Source organism: Octodon degus, unplaced genomic scaffold, assembly GCF_000260255.1.
Source record: "Octodon degus isolate 3935 unplaced genomic scaffold, OctDeg1.0 scaffold00026, whole genome shotgun sequence".
In the NCBI taxonomy this organism is placed as follows: domain Eukaryota; kingdom Metazoa; phylum Chordata; class Mammalia; order Rodentia; family Octodontidae; genus Octodon; species Octodon degus.
Genome location: NW_004524602.1, coordinates 9,352,561 through 9,378,235, shown reverse-complemented (window position 1 = coordinate 9,378,235; position 25,675 = coordinate 9,352,561). Strand labels below are relative to the sequence as shown.

Genomic DNA, 25,675 nt, shown 5'->3' with positions numbered 1-25,675 from the left:
CTTCCGCATATGCTGGACCCATGGGCGATCCCCACGTGGTGCACTGGGATTGGGCTCGGGAGTATATATTAGCCAAGGGCTGGGGGATTGGAAGTAGAAGCTTGCTGTAAGGGGCCTGAATAAACCACTGAAGGAAGAGCTGTGTGTTGCGTCTTCCTTGTTGACGAGGTCGTGCGCAACAGGGCACAGATGCAGGGTGACCTGGGATGTGCTGGAGAGATGTGAGCAGGGTGAGAGCTGAGGCCAGGCCTCACTGCCTAGCACTTTGTCCTGAGGAGAGTCACGGACCCCAGCCCCTCAATTTGGGCTACACCGCCAGTGGCCAGGAGTACATGCGTCTTCTGGGCTCTTGATGTGCAGCCAGGCTGAGGGAGATGTGAGTGTAATACACACAGTAAATCGCAAAGATTGCATGCAAGAGTCCCACGAGAGCCAGGCAATTCCAGTGCAAGGGAGGCTGAGGCAGGAAGTTCACAAGTTCAAGTTCAGCCTGGGCAATTTAGCAAGACCTTGTCTCCAAATTTTAAAAATCCATTAAAGGTATAGAGACAATTTTAACTACACATTGACCTGACAATATACCAGATAGGTTGTGGTTTAAAGGAAACATTCATGTGAATGCCAGCTGTTTCTTTTTTACATGTGGCTGCAAGAGAATGTAAAGTTGTATATGTCACCCTCATTCTGTGTCTATTGGACAGCACTGCTGGAGACAATAGCCAATCATTGAAAGCAATTTTTAAAAGGAGGAAATGCAAATGAGATTTGTGCTTTAGAATACTTGCTCCAGCAGCAAGCACAGAATGGTAACAATTAGAAAATTGTTATAATAATTGGTGGTGAGTCGATGAATTAGATAGGCGCTGGGTGCTGGGGAGCTGGATTGCACAGGGCTTGGGGACAGCTGGGATGTGGGGTGCGGGGGTGGGGGGAGGCGTGTCTAGACTGCTGCCGCTGGGCGCAGGCAGAGAGAGGAAGAGGGCTGAGAGGAGTCGAAGAGGCCTTTCCAGAAGCCCCAATGCGGAGTTCGGTGGAGAGTTGCATGTCCCAGTCTGGAACTCTGGAGAGAAACGGAAACTCAATACTCAGATTTGGGGATTGAAGCATCAAGCAAGACTCAAGAGTGAATAAGGCTGCTTGTGGTGGTGGATGCCAGTGATGCCAGCACTCGGAAAGCTGAGGCAGGAGGCTCACATGAGTTCGAGGCCAACTTGGGCCACATAGTGAGACCCTGTCCCCCCCCAAAAAAAAAAAATCATCCCAGTAAGGGAGAAGAGAGCTGAACAACTGCCACTGGGAACCCCAATAACTGGAACAGAAGAAGGGAACTCTGAAAGATAAGTCCTCTACTTCCTGCCACCAAGAACCTGCTCAGATTCCTCACTGCTAGCTGGGAAGTCTCTCCTGTAAACACAGTTCCGGTCTCCGTGAGTAGAGACAGCCATTGGTGGCCAAGTAAGCCATTAAGAAGAGAGCCTGCCCCAGGTACCACCTGGCTTTTCAGGCAGGTGTGGCAACAGTTTGCTTCAACAAGTGCATTGGAAGCATGCACTGTCCCGCCAGAGACTTACTCCAGGGAATCAACAGGGTGCTGTATGCGGGGGCGCATGCTCAGAAAGACTCTGCTGGCCTCGTCAGCTTGACTGCATGAAGCGACTCCCACAGTGGAATGGGCTGTGAGGAGGTGGAGCCTTGCTGGAGGAAGTGGCCCTGACTCAGGGACTTGGGTCCTCTGCTTCCTGGATGCTGAGTTAACAGCTTTTCCCTTGGTGATTGCCTCTGCTGTCATGTCCTCGCCTTGCTCAAGCTGAACTGAAACAAACCACTCCTCTTTGCCGTGCTTTCGCTGAGCATTTGGGTTCCAGTGGCGTAAGGCTAACTAATGCAAGTGCTTCTTTTGTGTGTTTATTTTTTGACACAGGATCTCGTATGTAATTCAGGCTGGCCTTGAACTCACTTTGTAGCCCAGGCTGGACTCAAATTTATGGCAATCCTCTTGCCTCAGCCTCCTGGGTGCTGGGATTACAAACACTTTTTAAAAATAGGAGCAACCTAATATCTGAACGTGGGCACGTGGTTTGGTAACCTGTGGCAGATCTATGTGGCAGAGTGTCCCACAGTCACTCAGAGCAGTGTGTGTATACTGACATAGAAAGGTGTCCACAGCATGTTCAGTAAGAAAGCGGGTGACTGCGGTGTGATTATTTCTAGTTAGTGGTGACTGTTGTCCTCCTTGTGGTTAACAGCAAGGACTGTGGAGCTGCCTGAATTACCAGAGCGTGGCCACCCACTGATGTCACTGCCACCTCATCATGCCCCAGTGTCCTGTTCTGAAGAAGACCGCTAGAAACACGAGTTATGGGGAGTTGTACAAATGAAACAGATAAACCCGACCCACGCTGCTGGCACCTACCAAGGCTCAGCAGGTGCTAGCATTTATTCTTCTTGGGAAAGACCTCCTCGTTGAGGAGCAAGCCCCATATCCCGCATGTTGTCCATAGAAAAAGAAAGGCACAATTCAGTTGTATTTCAAATATTCAGGTTGCGCAGTTACTTGAAGCCAAGGGGTTCAACGAAGCCAATGTTAGAACATCTTCATCTCCCTAGAAAGAAACTTAGCAATCTACACACACACACACACACACACACACACACACAGAGTCCCTGCTGGGCATTTCACAGACACAGAACCCTATGGGTGAGGTTTTAGATGATGTGCTTTTTCATTTAGCATGATGCTTTCAGGGACCAGTGGGCCTTGGCTTGTATCAGGACTTCTTTGTCTGTTTTTGAGACAGGGTCTCACTATAGTCCAAGCTGGCCTTGAATTCACTATGTGGCCCATGGCCTCCCGAGCACTGGGATTATAGGCGTGTACCACCTCCATTCCTGGCTTAACTTTTTAAATGTGCAGTTCAATGGTGTTAAATACAGTCATCTTGTTCTGCTCCAACCACCACCACCACTCATTTCTAGAACTCCTTTCACCCCCTCACACTGAAACTCTACACCTGTTAGACAGTAACCCTCATTCTCTGGCCCTCACCTCCTAGAAACCCACTGTTCTATTTTCTGCCTCCACGAATCTGACTGCTTCCAATGTATCCCACGCGCAGGATTGGGCAATATCTGCCTTTTCACGATTGACCCACTTAACGGATAAAGCCCAAGGTATGGCTGTGTTGTAGTGTATATTAGAGTTTCTTTGCTTTTTAAAGGCTGAGCATTCTGCTGGTAAGTCTCTGCTACCTCTTTCTTATCCAGCCATCAGGTGGGCGGCATTTGAGTCGGTTCCACCTTGGGCTACAGCAAAGGACGATGAACGTAGGAGGGAAAACATCTGCTGGAGACCCTGCCTCCAGCTCCTCCAGGCCTACTATACCTCTATGGATTTTTAAATGTAAGACGAGTGTGACCAGCTACTAAAGTGATATCAGTGCATACAACATCATTAGCCACTGCATCTTACTTTATTGTGTCCCCTTTCCTGCTGCCCACATGCATCGTTTTTAAAAGTAAGGGTAGTGAAAACGAACCAACAGTTCCCTGAGTAGTGGACGCACACTGAACCATGGACCAAGGGAGATCTTGGGCTGGGGCCTGGGGGACTCTTAGTGTCCTCCAAAATACAAACAGGAAAGGGAAAACTCTGAGGAACCCTCTGAATACAGAGACACACAGACAAGACAGGTGCAAACACAAAGCACCATGAGTGTGGGCTGAACTCTGCGGAAAAGATAACAGAGCAAGAAGGGCCTTGGAAGCAGAGCAGATGGGGGCCTCAACCCCACACACCAGGGGCTCAACATACTACAACAGGTAAAATTAAACACACATGCATGTACATGCACACACACACAACTCCACACTTACCAGGATCCTCTGCTGGCCCCAGACTCCCAGAGCTGTTTTTCCTTTTATTTTTTCCAGGCAGGTGCTTGCTACATAGCTCAAGCTGGCCTCAAACTCATAGTAATCCTGCTTCAGCCTTCTGAGTGCTGGGATCGCAGGCATGTGTGCCCCCCTACCCTTAAGGGCTGCAGTTTCTGCAGGCCGGGAAGGGGCTCCTGCAAGAGAACTCAGGTCTCCTGGCAGCGCATCTGGGCTCTCAGCCTGCCCACGGGCCCCTCCTGTCGTCCAATGCAGCCCTGGTCCTGGAACCTCCCCTGAATGGTGCCTGTAGCAGCTCCCCTGCCAGAGGCCGAGCTGCCAGGCACTCTGTGGTCAGAAGCCTGCTGAGGGGACCAGGGGCGGCGGAGTCTGTCCTGCTTTGGCCAACAGCAACTCAGCTCCTTGCATCTCCAGTCCTCCCTGCATGAAGCAGCAACATTAACAAACATCTTGGAGAGACCAGGAGAACTGTAACAGGGCTGCAGCCTCAAAGTCCAGGCCCAGAGCCAGGCCTAGAGTAGACCGCAGGCAGCATCAGCCCCTGCCTTCACTCCCTCAGCCATCAGATGGGGCAAAGCCTGAACTGGCCAGGCCCTGGGACACAGGGACAGCCTTTTAGTACTGTGGGCTGGGGACTAAAGGCTGAGCCTTCACCGTCACTCAACAGAACGGGGCCGGAAGGCAAAGGCGCTGTCTCGGAACGAACAGCAAAAACAAGCACATTCACTAATAAGCGCAAACTCCTACTGCATAGCACTGGAGCAAGGGTGACATGACCACCCTCCTCAGCCCCCAGAGCACTCGTCCCTGTAGACCCCAGCACGCATTCATTTCCCCTTTAATTTCATCCCCTGGCCTGAAATGACCTCCCAGCAGCACTGTTCTGCGTGATATCTTGTCATTCCTATACTGTGTTATTGTGGTAAAATATCTATAGTGACAGTTACCTAACCATGGAAGCGATGCCATGAGGGCTATTTACAAGGCTGCACTACTCTCCCCACCTCCCTGCCGGGCCTTTTCCATCTCCTTTGCTACCTGAAACTCTGTAACCACTCAATATAACACCTGAACTCTGACACCCTTGGTCCCCCACGCAGCACCCTGTACTTCCTATGTCTATGAATTTGACCACTCTTATGGGAGGTATTTCCTCACTGGAATCCTCTCCTGACTGGATTAGATCACTCAGTTTAATGCTCTCAAGTTTGTTTTTTTTTTTTTTTTTTTTTTTTTTTTTTTGAACTGGGGATTGAACTCAGGCCCCTATGCTTGCCAGGGAAGCGCTTATCTACTGAGCCATCTCCCCGGCCCCTCAAGTTTTTTGTTTTTGTTTTTTTTAAATTTTTTTTTAAAGTTTTTTGTTTTGAGACAGGGTCTCACTACAAGTTCAGGCTAGCTTTGAGCTCACTTTGTAGCCCAGGCTGGTTTTCTAAACTTGTAACAATCCTCCTGCCTCAGCCTCCCCAGTGCTGGGATTATAGGCATACACCACTATGTTGTGGTGACAATCAGAATTCCTTCCTTTTTTAAAAAATAAATCTTTTATTTATTTATTTATTTGGTATAGGGGCTCACTACACAGCTCAGACTCCTAATGATCCTCCTCTCTCAGTTTCTTCAGCATTGGGATTATAGGTTTGCACCGCCATGCCTGATTTTGGTGGCCTGCACAGCACACCCAGGGTTCCAGGGCTGGCACAGCATGTGGTACTGGGGATTGAACCCAGGTCCTAGTGCTTCCCAGGCAGGCGCTTAGACCACTGAGCTATCTTCTCAGCCCTCCCTTTCTTTTGTAAGGCCAATTAATATCCCATTGTGTGCATGCATGCTGCATACGAATCTGGGTGTACGAACGTCTCTTTGAATCTTTTTGTTTTATGTGTATTCCCAGAAGTGGGCCTTCAGGGTTATATCATAACTGTATGTCTGTGTGTGTGTGTGCGTGTGTAGCAGGCAGACAAAGACAAAGCCCAGGCTGGTCTCCAACTCACGGTGATTCTCCTGCCTCAGCCTCCCGAGTTCTGGGATCTCAAATGTGCACACCACACCTGGTTTCCAGATCACAATTCTCTGCTCACCTTTCTGAGGTGTCTCCACGCTGTTTTCTGAGTGGCAACGCTATTTTAAGTTCTGGCCAGCAATGTGCAAGAATTCCAATTCTATCTTTCTAACACTTATTATTTTTCAGATTTAAAGACTAATATTGGGCCGGGGAGATGGCTCAGTAGAATAAGCACTTGCCTGGCAAGCGCAAGGGCCTGAGTTCAATTCCCCGTTCTGAAAAAAAAAAAAAAAAAAAAAAAAAGACTAATATCCTTTCAAGCAATTCATCACATTGTTTGATCAACTTTGCATGTCTATATTTTGTAATCTGAACTATTTTGAAGATAACAACATACAATGTAATAACCATTGTTAATTTCCTACCATTTTGTTTTGAAATTATGTATCACTTTTATTGTTTCACTCTTCAAAATAAAACCCCCTAATATCCCTCCTAATGTGTGAAGTAGTTCAATGTGATAGCTTTCAAAATAGGCTTGTGTGTAGGATAGGTAACAATGTGGCATTTGGCTACTTCTCACTGTGGTTGTTTTCACTTGAATTGGTCTAACTGCTTCTCACTGCTGCTAGGCTCTCTGTGGTGAACATCCACCATATTCATGAATGTTGAAGACCTACTATGTGCTGCACAGGAGTCATGTGACTTGATCCCACCCAATAATCCTAAAGCATAGGTTCCTAACACTCCCATATTATGGCTGAATAAACTGACACATAGAGGTAAGGAATGTGCAGATGGTCACACAACCGGAAGTAGTGGGGCTGAGGTTAACCCAGAAGCTGTCTGGTACAAGGTGAGGCCAGGTGCAGAAGGTACTCCCACGGTGCACAACTGGAGACCTGCTTGGAGGCAGAGCCCCCTCCTCCTTTGGTGCCAGGGACTGAATCCAGAGCCTTTCCCCTGAGCTGCTTGCCCAACCCTGTTTTATTTAGTTTTTAGACAGAGTTTTGCTAAGTCACTAAGTTGCACAGGCTGGGCTTGAACTTGCACTCCTACCTCAGCAGAGATCCCAGAGTGCTGGGATTATGGGTGTTCGTCAATACCCCAGCAAGAGGGCCTGTGATAAAGGATTTAGTCCTGACTTGCCCACCCCCCCACCCTGAGCCCCTTTTGGGCTGTGTGAAGACAGAGTGATTCCAGTGCCTTTCCAGAGTCACCATCTGTTGACAAAATGTCCCAGTGATGGGAAATAACTATAACTAAGCCAGGTGTCCCCCTGGGAGCCCCTGGGAATGGTGGAGTGTCTCTCCTGAGGCTGACAATTCCCAGAGACACTGAGCCACAGCCTCTGCCCCTAGCTGGCCTCTCCTGAACTTTGCACTTACCCTGATGAAAAATTAACTGGGCTAGTGTTTCCCTCCCAAGGACAAGGCCACCCTCTGCATGGCAGGCCTGGCTGGGCCCCAGGAGATCAGGCACCATAGTGGAGTCCCATCCATGCGCAGCCTGTTTCTGGCCCACAGCAGAGAAGGCATGTGGGTCACTTAGGCCACAAGAGGGGTCAGTTCCTCACCTTCCCAGGCTCCAGGTGGACCAGCCGATTCATGCAGGCTCAACCCAGCATTTTTCTGTGCCTGGCCATCCCGACTCATTGGTGATAGCAGGAAGGAAGCAGGGGACAGTGTGAGCCTGTCCAGGAGACTTGCTGGCTGTCTAGTTGCTTCCTCCCCTGGGAAGAGGAGGGTGGAGTGCGTGGAGGCTGCCCTTCCATTCCAGGGACCTCCCTAGCCTCCTCTGCAGCTCACATCACTGTGCCAACAGCTGTCCTTCGAGGACCTCGGAGGTGGAAGTGGGAAAGCCAGAGTCCCAACAGCTCCGAGCCAGCTTCCGCTTTACTGGGTTGCCCCAACCCTTCACCAGCCAGCGGGTCTCTTTCTGTGCCTCCGGGGCACCCCCAGCCCCTATTCCTCGGTGCTTCTCTAGGCCGCAAGCTCCTGGCTCTTGAGGTCAGGTAGCCCTCTCTCACTCTGGAGTGAGGCTACCAGGCTCCTCTAACGATGCTAGTCTGGGTGGCATGGACTCTGGCCTGCTCCCTGCTGGTGCTTGACTGGGGGAGCGCTTCACTGTAGTGTCCCACAGTGTCCCCGGAAGTCGGGAGGCAAGCCGTTCTGGTTCCATCTCACAGGCCAGCAAGCATTTTGCGCACAGTCCCACAGAGCCCCACGCAAAGCGCTTCTGTTCAGTCGAGAACTCTGCCATCCACAACTTCTTGAGGCAGCGGGGTGCAGAAGCAAGACAAAGGATACAGGCCTTACAGAGCGCCAGGTTCGAGTCCTGACACGGCCACTTGGGACCCGGAGACTCTCTCTGCTTCCTTGGGCTCCGGCCCGAAGCCTCGCTGACTTTGTGGATTGGCCGCGCCCCCCAGGGCTCTGTACCTCCCGGCCCTCCGGGGTTGCAGATAACCCCTTTCCCACCACAGAGTGTTTCCTGCTGTTAAAAGCAAACAAAAGCCTCCCTACCCGGCCAGCCCCAAAGGGGAGGCGCTAGGGGCCTGCGGTGACTCCCCAAAGCCGCCCCTGATCTTTGCGGGTGGGCCAAAAAGCCCCAGCTCCCCAAAGCGCCACCTCGCTTGGTTTCCCTCCCGGCTAACTTTGAACACTGAAACATTCGAGCACTCCCCTCTCGCCCCTCCCCCCCTTCAAGTTCACTGCCTTGGAAACTGCTCTGCGTCCTATTGACTGGGTGTCGAATTTCGATCACAAAGTATCACGATGTCGCCCCCATTCATTCCTTTAGGGATTCAACAGATGTCTTCGGGTCCGTGTTTTTTTTGTTTTTGTTTTTGTTTTTTTTTCTTCTTCTTCTTCTTTTCTCCTCCTAAACGCTAGATTCACAAGGCCCTAGGGACTCTCTCTGGCTCCAGCTATTGTTCGGGTTGCCACTGGGGTCCCCAACTCTCCACTTCCAAGAGCTACTTCGTGCCTCCGGCCTGTGAGTTGTCACCGGGGAAGAAAAAGTCAGAAGCCCCAGCGTCGAGTCAGGCCCCCATCGGGGACCAGCGCGACCTGACTTCCTGAACCAACGCTCCGCGCGTGTGCTCCCGGCCGGGTCCCCTCAGGTGCGCCCCGCGCTGGGGCCCTCATGTCGCCCGTTTCCTAGGACCCCTTCCCGTTTCCCCGGCTGCTACTACGGCTTCGGCCCTTTCCTGTCCGAGTCGAGAGAGTCGCCCGCCCGGTAGCCCACGTGGGCAGCTTGGGGCGGGGACGGCGGCGGGGGGGGCGCCCGGGGGCGGAGGCGCGGGGCGCGGGGGCGGAGCGGGAGCCCCGGCGTTGAGGGGGCGGTGACAGCGCCAGCGAGGAGGCTGCACGCGGATTTGCATGAAACGGAGACGCGAGCGGGCGGCGCGCGCAGGGCGGGGAGACCTGAGCGCCCGGGTAGCGGGGCCGGGCGGGGGGTTGGACTTTCCTGCCCGGAGGCGGCACCCAAACAGCCACCCCGTGCGGAAACCCAAACTTTCTGCTGCCACTCGGAGCCTCGCGGCCGCCGCCTCCGCCCCGCACGCGGGGCCTGCCCTACTCGGCCCGCGCCTTCGCCTTCGCCTCCGCCTCCGTCTCCGCCCGGAGCCGCCGGGGCCCGCGCGCCGCAGCCCGCAAAGTTCGCCGGAGTTGGGGCGAAGTTTGGGGCGCGCGGCCGGGCCGGGCCGAGCTCCCCGCCGCCGCGCGCGCCCGCCCCACCATGTCGTCCATCCTGCCCTTCACCCCCCCGATCGTGAAGCGCCTGCTGGGCTGGAAGAAGGGCGAGCAGAACGGGCAGGAGGAGAAGTGGTGCGAGAAAGCGGTCAAGAGCCTGGTGAAGAAACTGAAGAAGACGGGGCAGCTGGACGAGCTGGAGAAGGCGATCACCACGCAGAGCGCCAGCACCAAGTGCATCACCATCCCCAGGTGGGCGCGCGGGGACAGCGGGGACCCCCCAACCCCGGCAAAAACACCTCTGCACTCGTCCAGGTCCGGAGCCCTCGGCGTCCACGCGGCACCCTGGCTTCCGTCGCTTTGCCTTCCCACCCTCGGGAAAGGGGGTCCCTCGGGGGTCCCCCCCCACCCCGCGGGCTACGCTCGGAGTTGAGGCCGCTTTGTTCGGCCCGGGCCGAGCCCCTCCTCCGCCTCCCGCCCCGCGCGGCCCGCGCTCGTGGAGGTGGCCGTGCCTGTCCCTTTCTTTCCCCTTTTGCTCCGGCTCGGTCCCCCGCTCTGTCCCCGGCTGGAATGCAGTCGGTACAGCTGGGGACGTGGGTGAGGAGCGGGAGCCCGGTGATTGACAGATGCCTTCTTCGTTCTTTCTTTGCCTTTGGGATTAGCATTTTTATCGAGTATTTTTAGACCCGGTTGTTCCACTCTCCCGCCCCCTGTGCACGCACGCACGCACTTTAGTTGCAGTGCGGGGCTCCGACTTCCAAGTGGGAGAGACTAGCGGCAGGACCCCCCCCCCCATGTTTGCCCTTCTTTTGGTCTGAGAGATTGCTAGGCAATAGAACTGGGGGGAAGCTTTGCAAAGATAACAAAACCCGCCCCGAAGTGGGCCTCTCTCGGGCCCTCGCATTCCTGCGGAGCCTCCTTCCCAAAGCGCTTTGCCATCTGTCCCGACCTCCTTTATCCTTGCATCGCGCTGGCGAGGTCGGGCAGGCTCACAGATGGCGGGTGGAAGGGGTCAGTGACTTCTCTCCGCTCCCGGGGCCTCCCCGTGCCCGGCCGTGCCTGGCTGGGAATTGGGGTGTGGGCACCTTGGCCTCCTGTCTCTACGTGCAGCCTTCTTTAAAGTCTGATTGTGCACCAAGGGCGTGCGCTCGCCTGGAGGTGGGGGTGGGGCGGGTTCTTGAGGCCCCAGACTGCGGAGGACCGAGAAGAAGACTTACAAGGCCTGAGCCTGCAGGGGATTGTCACCCTCACTCTCACTTCTGGCCCAGGCTTGACTCCATCGAGGGCCACCTGCTGGGGCAGCTGTTCAAGGGCTGCCAGCCGTGACAGGCAGGCACAAAGCAACATCTGTCCCTAGAACCCGGGGCTGCCCTCCTCCTGGAGGTAAATGCCACATATGGTGGGCATACTGATTTTTAAAAGTGGTTTTTGAACTGAACTGGGTGGGTGCAGTCAATAGAGAGGGAAGGTGGTGTGTGTGTGCTGATGGGCAGCATACCCCAGGGTTTCTGACAGAACTAGAGTTGGCCTCAGGGTGATGGCCCGAGAAACCTGGGCTTTGGTCCCTGCTCTGCTTCTGGTTTGCTTTGTTTTGTTTTTTGAGACATAGTCTCACTGAGTACTGTAGGCCGGCCTTGAACTCAAGGCAGTGATCCTCCTGCCTCCTCCTTCAGAGGACTGGGATTACAGGTGTGCACCACCGTGCCAGGGCCAGCTGTAGCTCTTAATTCTTCTTTTTGGCGGGGTGGGGAAGGGCAGGATGGGTGAGCAGCGTATATCTCCACCTGAGGAAGGGACTGTGAAAACAGGCCACTCCTAAGGCACATGGGTGCCAGGCAGGCAGGAGCTTTGCACATTGAGACGGGAAAAATAGTATAGATTATTAAACACACAGCTGTGGAAGGTGTTTCACACTTTGCAAAGTACTTTCACATGGTTTATTAGGTCCTGGAAGAAAGAAACAAGGAAACCAGCCCCTGGAAAGTAGATAAGGCAGCTAGAATTCAGACAATCTTGTTTAAAACTTGAGCAGACTTTGGAGGGGAACAGTGGAAAGGTTGTTGGTGTCCTGACTTGGGCCGTGTGATTCTCTTCTGGGTTGGTGGCTCTTGCTAAACCTTTGGGCTGTGATTCTCCTGTCTTGGGAGGAGTTTGCTTTGGCAAGGGGCAAAGCTTTGGCCTGCCTGTTCCTCTTCCATAGCCCCTCAAGAAGCATATGAGTGCTGAGGAAAGTTCTCACGTACCAGCCCGGTTCCTGTCTTCCTCTCACCAGGACTGGTGTCCTTTGCACCTTAAGAAGAGCTTTGTTTTCTTCCATGCTGGGGATTAAAACCCAGGCCTTGCTCACTTTGGGCAAGTGCTGCACCACTGAGCCCAAGCCCTGAGCAGATCTGAACTCCTCATTCACCTTTCTCAGCTGGACAGCCCCAGTTACTTGGGTGTGAATCTAGAAAGAGGGAGTTGCCTTTCTTGGGTTTCATGCCCACATCTCTTGGTCGCGGTGTCTCCCTTGGCAACAGCTGCTGCTGTTTTGGTCCTGGGTGGAAAACTGAAGGCCATGTCTTGGGGAGGTGGCGGCTAGCTGGGCTCTGCTGGTGAGACCCTGGGGCCCGATGGCCTCCGTAGGTTGTTTGTCACTTGTCCCTTGCCTGGCCTCATGCTGCCTTTGAGAACTAGGTAGAGCTTTGGGAAGGAGAGAAGTCATGCCCCTCTGTCTGTGTGTGCTCATGGGCACCTTAGAATACTCTCTAAGCTTTGGATTCGGGTTCACGGAGTGCTTGGTCCAGGGTGGCCATGTACTCCTGCTTTGCCTGCTGTGTGATTATGAGCAGCCCTGGCAACATTTGCCGATTATTGTTGTAGACTTGGGACTTCCACACTGAGTTGTGGCTTCTTTCTTTCCCCAGCACTAATCTGTTGCAGCAATTAGGAGCGCGGGAGGGACATAGGCTTGCTCATCTCCAGCCTGTTACAGAGCCGGGTGCCAGTGATGTGCTAAGATCCTGACGTAGATGTAGGACCCATGGGATGTCCAAGCACACAGATCCGGCAGGATGGCCAGAACTCAGGCCAGCTGTGCAGCACCAGTCTGTCTCTGTCTCTGTCTCTCTCTCCCTCTCTCCCCGTCTCCGTCCCTCTCTCCCCCCACCTGTTGAGCACTTGAGTGAAGCTGCATGTATCTTCGTCTGCTGTGCATAAGAACAGGGAGGCAATATTTGCCGCCAAGAAAGGGAAGCTTGGGTCAGGAAGGAGGAATCAAGCATGCTGAAGCTTCCTTTCTGATGGACGCGGACACCTTGTGCAGCAGGGGCATCTGCACCTTGGCCTCTGTGACTCTTTTTGGTGGTGCTAGGGATGGAACTCAGGACCTTGTGCTTGCCAGGCAAGCACTTATTGCCCTGAGCTATCTTTCCAGTCCCATCTTGGCCTTTGTGGCTAACGGCCTTGTTTGTTTGGAAGAGAATTGGGCCTTTCTTGTGTCTCAGTGCTGAGTGCAGAAGAAGTGGCAGAAATGTGCCTGACAGCACCATTGACACGGGCGTCCCTCCTGCACCGCGCACCAGATCCACGGTGTGGCTGTCACTCCCTGGGACTTTGCCAGGCTACTCTCACCTGGGGGGAGAGGAAAAATAGCCTCCTCCTTTCCTCCCAGGATACTGGGTGGCAGACTTGGGGTTGTGCCTGCTCCTGGGAGCCCCCTGGTGTTCCTGGGACCCAGGGCACCTTGGCGGCTGCTGCTCTATCCAGGAACTCAGGTCCCAGTCAAAGGCTCCAGGGTAGATTTTGTTGCTTTGGTGATAGTTATTGGGCCCTTCTCATGTCTGAGTTGGTGTTAGGGCACCAGGGGAGAGTGCAGGGGTAAATTTGAGAATGTCCCTGTCTGTGGAGAGCTTACACTTCTCTAAGGGAAACACTAGTAGGGCGTTATCTGAATGTCAGAGCGCTATTTCTTTTGTATTCCCAGCAATCAGAAGAAATCTGGGGGGAGTTCTCAGGGGAGAGGGACTACGGTGTATCCTTTAAATCTTTTTTTTTTTTTTTTTTTGGTGGAACCGGGGATTGAACTCAGGCCCTTGTGCTTGCCAGGAAAGTACTTATTCTACTGAGCCATCTCCCCTACCCCTTTAAATCTTATTGAAGTCATTGTGGTAGAAAATACAATAACTCAACCCTCTATTTTCTCTGGAAAAAAAAAGAGTATTTGAGTTCTGTGGCTGCCATTCTGTTCCCTGCATGGGTTTGAGAATTTCCTTAATCCTTCAAAGCCTTCCTGTCCACACCTGTGAAGTTAGGGTTCCATAAGCTGTGAGCATCGTGGAGATGTGCCGTGGTGGCCGTGTGTCCCCAGACAATGGACTCATTCAGTGATTCTCTGGGATGATCCTTGTCCTTGGAGGCTGAGGCAGGAGGATCACCTTGAGTTTGAAGCCAGCCTGGACTTCATAATAAGGAGGACCCTGTGTAGGCTGGGAGACATCCTCACCCCCGGATACAGGGCATTAGCCACCCCCTAAGGTGCATGATGTGTCCTGCCTTCGGGAACACAGTTAACCTGTGGAGGAGGTGGGGGGGGGGTCTGTGTGGGCTCATGGGGAGTGTTTTGGACAACAACACAATCATAGTGCTTTTTGACACCTGGGAAGGATTGGCCATAAGAAGGAGGTTTTCTGCCTTTTCCTAAACCAGGTGCTGCCCCAAATATGTCACCTTGGTACTTGCCACAAAGGGTCAGCGGGCCAGGTCTGGTCACTTCCATAACTGCAAAGCATTTTCTCTTTGAAGCAAAAAGTAATTTAGGACCACAAACCTGAAATTCAGGTTTCTTTGGTGGGAGCGGGACTTTAGATCTACAAGCTTGGAAAATAATAAAGTGGCAGTAAAAGTGGATGAGTTAGAGGGGGTGGTGGATGCTTAGCTTGTGGTTTTGGCCTGACCTACCTTTTTGTTTTTCTGGGTAACACTTGTGGAAGTAAATCTCACAGTTTCTGAATGGACGCAAACACTCAGTAATATGTTTTCAAAAAGCCTGTGCAGAGATATAAAGTTTTAAATAAGTATCTTATTTGTTTGCCTTTCGAGACAGGGTCTCTTTATATAGTCCGGGCTGGCCTCATACTCAAGATGATCCTCCTGCCTCAGCCTCCTGAGTGCTGGGATAACAGGCATGTGCTACCACAGCCATCTAAATGACTATTTTAATATTTAAAAAAGGTCAATGAATGTGATAGTCACTTAGTTTTGCTGAGAAATACAAGAAGTTGATGAAATTGAGAGATTTGGTTTGAGCTTTTCACATTAGGAATCCGATCAAAAATATAAATAGTGGTTTAATAATGTACACTTGTGATTGCTGTATTATTATAACAGAGGTAAAATTAACATAATTTGATGGACTGAATAACCATTAATTTCCCTCGTTAATTTAGTAGGAGATGTGACTGCCCTTTGACAGGGCCATTGCTCGGTGTAGACTCCTTTGTAAAATAAACAGGACCCTGCAGTACTTGGGTTACATGGAAATTAGATTTTATTTCCTTCTTACCTTCTTCATCCACCGGCCCACAAACCTCCATAAGTTTACTGTGGGGTTGAAAGGCGGTTTTCCGTGACCAAAGCACACAAATAGCTTTAATTAACTTCTGTCCAGGTCTCTTTGCTCTACTGACTGATTTAAAATGAAACAAAAATGTGGAAAAGTAGCCCCACTCCTCTTCACAAATGCCCATCTGGTATGATGTTGGTGGCCTGAAAGACAATTGCCAGGAAGGCTGCTCCAGCAGGCCCGGAATTAGCCAATCCGAGATGGAGGGTTAGGAAGCCCAGCGACCTTGCAGACCCCAGGGGCTGATGGGATGTTGGAGGGTACTGGGCCTTCCCTAGGGAGCTGCCATCTCCTGTTGCCCCCCACCCCCAACAGCTCCTGGGCTGTGGGCCTTCTGTTGCCCTGCCTTCAGGGCAGAGGTTCTCGGGGACAGTTGGAAGTTGGCACGCTAAGCCCACCCTGCACAATTGTGGTTTCCGGTTGCCCTTGATTCCGAGACAGTGTATCCAGTTGATCCTTTACGCTTTCCTATAAGCACCTTCCACGTGTAACCAGCCGCCTGCTCCAGGCAACAGGCAGAGAGTGACTAAGGCAGCGCTGTCTCGCCTGCCACAGCCTCTGCTGGCTGTTAAACAGGGGTCCTTTGGCATCGTCATAATGCGCTGTGTGTTTGGTCTTTAGCTAATTTGTAAATACTGTCTTCTTGGTGCTAAGAAACCAAATCCCCCAAGCTCTGCAGTTTATGGGCTTCTGACAAAGATAACTGTGTATGCGTGCGTGCGTGCGTGTGTGTGCTCACACACGTGTGTGTATGCATGTATGCACATGTGAGACATTCTTTGTTTTGACTTAATTAACAGTTGGAGAAATAACAAAGCGAGTCCTACTGTCCGCTGATGATGATCGGAGGGCCCTGCTGTAAACAGCAGGCACACTGCTGCACAATATTTTGACAGAGAGACTTGGTGTAAAATGAAAACAGAATAGAAGCCTATTAATTAAGATGTTTGGCTAATTCTGAACAAGGCTAAAGTTTGTTTAGCAGGACTTTTCTCCCCATAAATGCTATCAAAGAAAAACCAGTAATAAGCGAGGCTGGGGAGCTGCTCTGGTGGCCCAAGTCAAGAGACCTTGTAGGTTCCAGGCTGAGCCCACCCTACATAATTATGACTTGCAGTTGTTCTTGATTGGTTTTTGATTAGCTGTGTGATGTGGGGCCAGCCACTTTCCTTCTCTGGGCTTGAGATAGCCTCGGCTGGAAACTGGGCTAGGTAAGCTTTATGGCAGAGGGAGCTTTCCAATTCTAATTTGATTTTTTGGCCAAGCATTTTAGAGGGCTGCTGCTGTTTATACACAACCAGCTGATGGGTGAATCACAGATCTAGCTGTCTTATGTGTTGTTCCAAGACCCTGTCAGGCTGGTGCCAATTAATTTATATAAGTGAAAGCAGTAAAATTATAATTCAGTCTTTAGCTTTGCTAATTTCTTCCCCTCTGTCCTCTCTGCTTCTTCCTCAGTACCAGTGAAATTTAACTACAAAGGAATACAAAAATAACTGAGCGTTAGGATAAAGCCTCAGGGCCGGGTGTCTTCAGATACAGTGAACAATTTTGGTTCCTTTGTTTTTGAGTTTTGGCTTTTCTCAGAGCAGGAAGTTTACTTAAACTAATGACCACAGAGGCCTAAACATGGTGAAATGGGAGAGGTAGGCATGGTGCTAGAGGATACCTGTGGAAATATTTGCTCAAATGTCAAGGTTTACCCAGGAAGCTTCCTTTACTTAATTTAGGCCTCTATATAAAGAAAGACTGTGCTTGATTGCGTAAGCGCCAGCCTTTGTTAGGCAGCAGGGAGGTTAGGCGTTTAAACTCCAGCTTGGCTGGTCTTCCCCTGGTGGAGGTTCTCTTCTCTGGGTCAGCTGCCCCTCCCAGCCCACAGCTGTTGGCTTCTCTCCTGAACGTGACTGACCGTTATTTACCAGAGGCAGCATATAAGTTCAGGGTAAAAGTGTTACTTAAATTCCCAGCCGCCAAGCTGTGTTTTATGGGGAGGGGGATATTTTCATTTTCTTTCTTTCTTTTTTTTTTTGAAAATCAGGCCTCTGAAAATAGTAATGCCTTTTGGGTGTGTGTTTTTGAAAGGTCTGTTTTTACGCTGTCACAGCTCAAAAATGCCAAAAGGCATTTTTTCCTTAAAAAATCACCCCTGGGCTGATCCCAAATGTGGAGTAATGCACCCAGAAAGGACTTTTTGAGTAGTTACAGGGCTGATCGTGGCAGTGGGGATTTTCCTTTTGCTTTAGGTTCTCCCTGTCAAGAGCCTCTGTCTTAATCTTGCTGGGTGCAGACCAGGGGTTACTCTGCTCCCCTCTGTTCCTGGGGTGGCAGAGGGCTCCAGCCTGTCCTGCGCCCCCTTTGGGTTTTATGTGGGGCCATTTCTGTCCCCAGACAGGTTCTTCACTTATTCCCCAGGAGCACAGGAAGTGCAAGGTAAAGCAGAAAGAGCTAGGGCAGCGAGTCAGACAATTAACTGGCTGTGTGCTGACCTCGGGGACATCTGCTTCAGTTTAGCCTCAGTTTCCCCATCTGTGAAAAGGAGATTGTACCACTTACCTCATCTACATCAGCCTCAAGGAGCCAAGACAGGTCGAGTGTTTGGCCGGTGTGTGGAGCTCCCAGCACAGAGCAGGTGCTCAGTCAATGCTCGATTTGCAAGAGGAAGTCGGGCTGATAGCCCTGAGCTCCGTGATGATCCCGTGCACACTTGCCACACACACATACACACCCTCCCCCCCCATGCCATTTGTTGACCTAGGCCCTGAGGTCTCTGTTGAAAAAGAAATCATTCATTTGCTTTCCTGGCTCTGCCACCCCCTCTCCCACCTTCTCAATCTTCATTTCAAATTGTTTGCTTGTCTAAAAATAATAGTATGGAAAACAAATTTTGATGAATCAGTGCCCCAGGGTGGGGGATGGGCAAGGTCCTGAAGCAGAAATGAGGTGACTCACACCCAGGTCACTGATAGCTGCCTGAGATCGCCCAGATGTGTGTGTTTACCGGTGCTGGTGCTTTCTGGGCCTGGCTGGAGGGGCCACTTCCGGCTCTGCCTAGGAACCACCTGGCCAACCAGCTGGCTGGGCCATGTGGCGGGAACTCAGGGCTCTGAAATAACGTAGACTTGGGCAGTGGGATCTGCCCCGCGCCTGTCCTTAGCTGCGTGAGAGGAATGCAGCTGTGGGAGGCTTCTGTGCCTGGTTCCTCTTCATGGGGGAAGGGGTACACAGGGCCAGGGGCCAGGCCTGTCCACCCACACCTCCGCCTTCCAGACCCACCTACCCCTGTCCTGGGGTGCTCCCAGGGGCCAGGCAGGGAGTACAGGGGCCTGGGCAGCAGCTGGATTCCAGCTTGTGGTCTGGGGTGTCTGCCTGGTGTGTGGAGCCCCTGCAGAGCCGGGAGGCGCTGGGTGGTCAGAGACCCCAGCTGGATCTTGCTGAGCCTCCATGTCCTGTGGTGACACCAAAGGGTTGGAGGACTCTGGATTTAAACCCGGACTCCGAGGTCCTGTGGTGGCCTCGGTGAAGGCAGGGTGCTCAAGCACATCCTGGTTTGCTGCTTGTTCTTTGGCCTCGCTCTCTGAAATGTGGCGGTGGTGTGTAGGTCGGTCGGAGAACTCTCCGCCAATGTTGCTCAGTTGTGTGGTCACAGCCGAGTCCTGGGTGACAGGACTGGATTTCCACCGGGCACTGAGTATGCACTTGTTGGGAACAGGAGGTTTTGGAATGCTGGCTTTGGGGGACGGACACCAGATGAAGTTCTGCCTCTGAGTGTCCCGGGAGCGCAGAGGGACTCTGGTCACTGCCACAGCCGTGGTAGGGCCCTGGGGAGAGGCAGTCTAGTAAAGGTCTCTGAGAGTGTCATTTAGGAGACCAGAGGAAGCGCAGCCATCTCAGAGATGCTGAAGCCTTCACAGGGTGATGTATAGATGGGTTACTGAAGGATGCATAGGAGTGTTGCCATGGGTGGAGGGAGGTGTGTGAGACACAAGCCAGACAGAGTGAGGAAGGGCCTGGTGTCCGAGGACGAAGGACAGCTTGGGGCCAAGCCTGGGAGAGGGAGTGGCCAGCAACCAAGCACTCAGGTGGGCTGGGGCAGCATCTGGACCTGGCTTTGTTGTGCCCAGGAGACACTAGGGCAGGGGAGTGGTGCCCCGTGGCCAGTAACGGCAGTGAGCTTTCTGCCGGAGTTATCCAGGTCAGAGTTGTAATCCCTCACACCACCATGTAGACAGCTTTAGGCTATGTCTGGACCAAGTTGAAAATAGTGTTTCGTTGGCCATCAGAAGAGAGAAGACGCCTTGTTCAGCCAGGAGGGCTCCGCAAGCTGCAAGTTCAGGTTAATTAGCAGTGAGTCACATGTGGCTCCCCGGGGAAATGGACTGGACTATCATGGGCCCCCTGTGCTGCCTGGTGAACCCCAGCAGGGGCCTCGAGATGAGATCCCGGCCCCTCGTGGGTTTCCCTGGGCCTGGCTCGGAGCCTTCTCCTGGGCCATCTCTGCCTGGTGTCCCACATTTCTTTCTGGCGGCCAGTGCCACCATCAGTGAAACTATCTATGGTCTCCCCTGAGACTCACAGCGTGGTGCCCACGATCACAACACCGTCTATTCCCTGAGGGGAGAGAGCAGAAGAGTTTTGATCCTTGTAGTTCATGGGTTTTACTCTCGAGAGCAAACACAAGTCACACTGAGCGTTTGAGGATTGTGTACAGTTTACCTTATCAGCTCTTGGCTGTTGGTGATCTAAGTTGATGGGTTATTGAAAGATGATTTCATGTCCCTGGACTGATTCTGGCACAGGGGTTGTGTTCCGGACCTGAACCTCAAGCTGAGGTGTGGGGCAGCGTATTGCAGTAAAGTCCTTGGTTCAAATTCCTGTCCTCCACTTACAGTGCTGGTGACTGGGTAAATCTCAGCATCTCTAAGCCTCCCCTCCCTCATGAGTAAAACAGCCTCAGTAGGCTTGTCACAAGTTTTTCATTTAGGTCAGCTACCGCTGTCAACCATTACTACCTCGTGCAGCACAGCGTCGTACATAGAATTGCTAACACCCTCGCTGCAGCAGTGGAGTGAAGCCTCGAAGCTCACATCCTGATTTTCCCAGAGACCTTAGGGAAAGGCAGCAGCGCAGAAGGGTGAGTCGGGGTGTGTGTGTGCTGGTGCTTTGGGCCGGAAGCTCTGCTGTGCTGTCACTCTTGGTTTTATCCAAGGATTTGAGTGTGAAGATGGGGCACTGCAGACTCCAACACGTGCCTAGTCATGTTCCTGGGTGATCCTGACCTGTGCTGTGTGCTGGATGGCGGGGATGGGCTGTGCTGGGTCTTGTGCCCGTCTGAAGGGCTCCGGAAAGGCCACAACCCATGTCCTTGGAGCAGGTGGCGACAGCTCTCGGAGTCAGAGGCAGCACGGGGCCCCAAGAGGGCCTGAACTCAGATGTCTGTCCTCAGCCCCGTAACTGCCTAAGAGCATCATGCTAACCTTTGTGTGCAAAGCCATGAAATTAATGTTTCTCCTTTTGCAGATATGAAAAGCAAGGCTCATTTTACTTTGGGAAGTTGTGTTAGTCTCATGATGTGGGGTGGGGCTGGATTTGTCTCTGTGTAAACTCCAGGGTGACCATGTAATTGATCAAACCACAAAGGACATTCTTGAGAGTTAAGAGGACAGCACTGTTGATGTGTGGCCAGACATCGGGCTTTGCCTGGGCCATCTGGGTAAACCCAGGCCAGTGGCCCCCTGTGCCACAGTGCTGTGTACAGTGACTGTGACACTTCTCTTCCCTGAGGGACTGGGTGAATGCTTGTTGTTCTAGGCAAAGGGCCTGGCCCAAGGTCTGCAGTAAGTTGGCAGCATGATACTTTACAACAGGATGAGAACTTAATGATGACCCTCCACGGTGAAGTTGCCACTAGAGCTTCGTTGGCTGCAGTCAGTTAGGGGTCTTTAGGCTGTGCTGAGGGCTTCTCTGCAGCATAGGGGATGGGAGGAGGGGGTGTACACGGACTTGGGGGGGATTCAGGAGATAGCTGCACCCTCATCCACACTGTCCCTTTGAAACGCAGGAGATGGGTACAGACTGGGTGACATTTAATGGCCAGGGCAGAGATTTTTGCTGGGGGTCAAGCCTCTCCTGCCCCTACTGTGTTTTAGCAAAGGCCTCAAATATGGTAATAAGCAAGTTCAGTGGGTAATCCTGCTGGAGAACTGGGGGGTGGTGAGGAAGGAGTTAAAAATAACAGCATGCATGGTTTCCTTTGGTCTTGGGATTGAACTCAGGCCTTCGCACTTGCCAGGGAAGCACTTATTCCACTGAGCCATCTCCCCGGCCCCTCCTTTGGTCTTTGATTGTGGTAAATGCAGACTGCACCAGGCTCATGCAGCCTGGGAGTGGTCCAAGTGACCCTGTGCAGGTGGCTTTCTGCAGAGGCTGCCTGGAGATGGTGCTGGTCACCGCTGCTGCTTTTTCCCAGGGTTTGCTTTTGCAGTCCTGTAAATCTCAGCCTTCTTTTCTTGCCCCAAGTAAGGATTCGGAAGTCCAGAGCAGGCCTTGAGTTCTCCAGATGGCCCATGCCAGCTGTAACTGCAGGGGAGGTCGTGTCCGCTGAGCTTACGGAGAGCAGCTGAGGTGACACGGGGGCCTGGTGACAGGCCCAGAAGAGAGAAATGCGCATGCACATTGAGCTCACAGAGCGCATCATCCGAGACTGTGGCTCTCTGGCCACGCACCTCGCTGGCCCTGCCGGGTCTTGTAAACAGAACAGTAGGCACTTCCCCTTTGGTGGCCTGCAGACACCAGAGGTGGGTGTGGCGGTGAGTACAGGCACAGTCTGCATTGCTGTGGCATGGCGAGAGCCCAGCCTGGGATGGCCCCTGCATCCCTGTCTCTCGGCCATTGGCCCCTCTGCTGCAAAGCTGAGGCCTCGGGCCCCTGGGTGCCTGGATTCTGCAGTGAGTGAGGCCCTCTGCTCTCAGCTCCTTTCTGCCTTTTCCAGTTGGGACGCTTCTGGCTGAAAGTGACCTGAAACTGAAGAACAGCTTCCTGGCATGGCAGGCAGGGATCAGGCAATAGGAGGACTCTGGAGCTGCCCGCCTTAATGCCTTTTTTCTTCAGCCCAGCGACTTTTGGTCTGCAGGCTTGTGCCCTCATGGTCCACAGATGGCCACAGCTGTTGCAAACATGACTGTCTTTCAACAGTCAACCCCAGGGGCAGAAAAGGGCCACTGCTGCTGCTTGGTGAGGTTCTAACTGGGAAGAAAACCTTTCCTGGAGTTTCCCTGACATCCCTGGCCAATGTCATGACACACACAGTTAATAGCAGAACTAGTGGATCGTCACCAGGCTCCTGCAGGGTACAGTCTCATGCCTGGACTCATCAAGGGGATTCATTGTGGTGCCGGGCACTTAGTACACATTAATGATCACCAATGCCTAGCTGCTATCTGAGGATATAATGAGAGCCGAATCAGGGGCCAGGTCCTGCCCGCACAAAGCTCGTAGCTATTGAGGTGGAGGGCCAGTTGCTTAACTTCTCTGGTGACAGGCAGGTTGTGGCAGTCTCAGGGAGGCTTCAGGAAGGGTGTTAGACTGTATCTCAGGGAGACAACTGGAAGTGAGGCCTGAGGACCACACATTTTGTGACCCAGACCAGAATGTTTCAGGCAGCTCCAGTTTCTGTCTCCCTGCCTCCACGTGTCAGATTTTCCTGTTGACAAAGTGAAGCTGAGGACAGGCCCTGGAGTGTGGGCATGGTGTGGGCAGGGAGCAGAGCTGAGGCCACTTCCGGTGAGGGGGAGAGGATTCTGGAAGCTCCTTGGAGGGCTCAAGGTGGTATGGAATAGACATTCTTGTTCAGCGTCCCTGTGCTTACTTGGTTTGAATCTGCTAGATGCTTTCTCTGAAAGCACATCGGTGAGGAAATAAAAATTCTGTAAATGTTTGGTGGTGAAAACAGTGCTGGCCGACTCTTGCTATGAGTCTTGGCTGTTTTCTGGTGGGGTGTTCTGCATATGTGGAGAGCCTTCGGGTCCTCTCAGCACAGGGAACGTGCAGCTACCTTCAGGTCTGCAAGCGTCTGTCCCAGGGCTTCACATTTTATTTCCATGTTGATCTATGAGCTGGGGTCTCTTGGGACTCTTAAGGCATATCTCAAAGCTCTGAAAAGATGCTTGCTTGAGGTTTGCCTATTTTTCTTGCTTGATTGAAAGAGTTACTGTTTTAGCTTTGTTTAAAGATCGAGCCCCCACTCCTGATCTTGGGTGGGGTGGTGAGGAGACCTTCCCCTTCTGCAGACACATGTGGCTGTCCCCTGGCTTTGTAGTATGGCCAGGCATGGACAGGCACCTTCCAGCATAGGCCTGGAACCGGAGCAGCTACTTTCCCTGAAAACTGTCAAGTTTCCAAGAGCGGTGGCCAGGTGAGCCTGGGCGTGAAACCAAGCTGAGTGTCCCCGTGTGAAGCTGGTTCTGTTGGATGAGCCTGGGTTCTGCTGTTAATGGTGCGAGCTCACCACTCACAGTGGGGAGGGAATGTTGGCCCGTGGGGACTGGGTGGGGGGAACCCTTTGTGTAACCACGCTCTGGACCCGTGGTCTCCGATGTTTACCAGCGCCTGTTTATGAGAGGAAAGTGCGGTCATAATTCTCTCTCTCTTGTGGGCTCCATGGTTGCCTTCCTGGGGCTCGTGTGGGAAGTGGTTACCGTTAGGGAGAGGATGAAATAACATCATTCACAAAGGGCCTTCTTTGATCCTGGGATTTTTGTGAATGTCCCCATTTGGTCACTGTGCATTTTATTTTTTTTGTTGTCTGCTTTAGTCTAAGTGACGTGAAAATCAAACCAGGTAGGGGACCTTGCTCTCCCCAGCTGGGCTGAGTCAGAGTTACAGGCCGTTGTGTGAGGATGACTTCTGAATGAAGAGCTAGAGACCCTCAGCACTGGCAGCTGCCTGGGCATCGATACCCAAACACTCCCCTGACACCCCTGGATTTAAATGTGGGCCATTTCCTCCTACTCCCCCTACACACTCCTTTTTTTAATTTAGTTAATAATTATTTTTGAGACGGAGTCCTGCTGTGTAGTTTAGGTTGGCCTTGAACTCAAAGCAGTCCTCCTGCCTCGGCCTCCCAAGCACTGGGGTGATAGCGGTTCACCACCACACCCGGCTTCAATTCAGGTTACTTACTGAGCTACTTTTGTTGGTTCTGGGAGTGGGGTGCTACCAGACATACTTCCAGGGGCCCCAGGCACGTGATGGATTTGGAATGTTGTGTTGGGCCTGACTCATGGTGAAATGAGGCACCCCGCTCCCCGAAGGGTCCCGGCCAGGCTGGGGGAGGTCAGGCTGCAGGTGAGGGCAGTTCTCTTTGAGCTCCATGCACACCCTCCCTGTGACCTGAGGCAGCAGTTTTGCCTCAAACCGGCTCCCATACACTCAGGGGAGGAAGGGGAATGGGTTCACAGGTTGGTTCGAAAGGTTAGTTAGAGATTTCGAGAACAACAGTCAGCTCTCTCTTATGTACCAGAAACCAGAACCCACTGCTGGCTCAGCCTCTCACACCCACGGCTCAATGGGGCGCCCTTTCAAACAGTGCAGGCTCTGTGCCCCATGGCTTCGCCCAGAACCTCCGCCAGCGGGCAGGTAGAGCCCGGTGCTGGGGAACCCGGGAGGTGCCGCTACCATCTTGGATCTCAAGGCTTTAAGGCCCAAGAGGAGCCGAGGTGCGCAGGGGACAGTGGTGGTCATGCACTGTGTCTCTGTCCTCTACACCAGACGGGACCCTCTGTGGCATGGAGGAGAGTGGCTGAGCCGCCTGGCTCACCTGAGGCTGTTCTGTGACCTTGGTGAGTCACTGTGCTACTGCAGGCCTCTGCTTCCTCCTCTGTAAGCAGAAGGCGTTGTTTAGCAGGACTATAATGTGTCTGCCATCGTCACAATTCAGGTTTCTGCACTGGCATTCAAAGAAATGATGGTTACTCATTTTGATAGTTTCAGAATCACGGGGTAATCTGTCCGGGGCCAACAGTTGAGGACAGGATGGAAAGAGGTTGGGGGTTCCAAGGAAAGGATAGGGGCTCTGACTCTTCCTTCCGATTCCTACCTGAATGCTGGGGTCAGCTTAGCTGTTCTCACTCTGGCCTCTTTTTTTTGTTTTGAGTCAGGATCTCTTGACATAGCCCAGACTGGGATCTAAATTGCAGCAATCCTCCTGCCTCAGTTTCCCCAGTGCTGGCATGACAGGTGTGGGCCACCACGTCTGGCTGGTTCCCTTTGGCTATATTCTGATGCTCAGATCAGTTAATTCAGGTTTCAGGTTGGAAAGTGAGAACTTCTGAATTTTCCCGGGTGACTGTGTTGCCAACAAAACTGAGCCCCGCAGCTGTAGGTGCTTATGTGAAGCTGTGGTTCAGGGTGATGGGCGTGTGTCCTGGGTGGAAAGTGCTGGAAGTTGATTGGAAAAAGAAAAGCATGCTCTCCCTGAAAGAAAAG

General features: G+C 52.5%; 1 protein-coding gene across 1 annotated transcript in view; it reads left to right on the top strand.

Annotated features, from left to right (window-relative positions):
- Window positions 1-9,613: 9,613 nt before the first annotated feature.
- The window catches only part of Smad3 (SMAD family member 3), a 95,362-nt gene continuing 79,300 nt past the window's right edge, over window positions 9,614-25,675 (top strand). Inside the window, exon 1 of the mRNA XM_004628795.2 lies at window positions 9,614-9,843. Coding sequence (XP_004628852.1) covers window positions 9,638-9,843 — 206 coding nt within the window. The 5' untranslated portion in view covers window positions 9,614-9,637. The remainder of the gene's footprint in view (window positions 9,844-25,675) is intronic.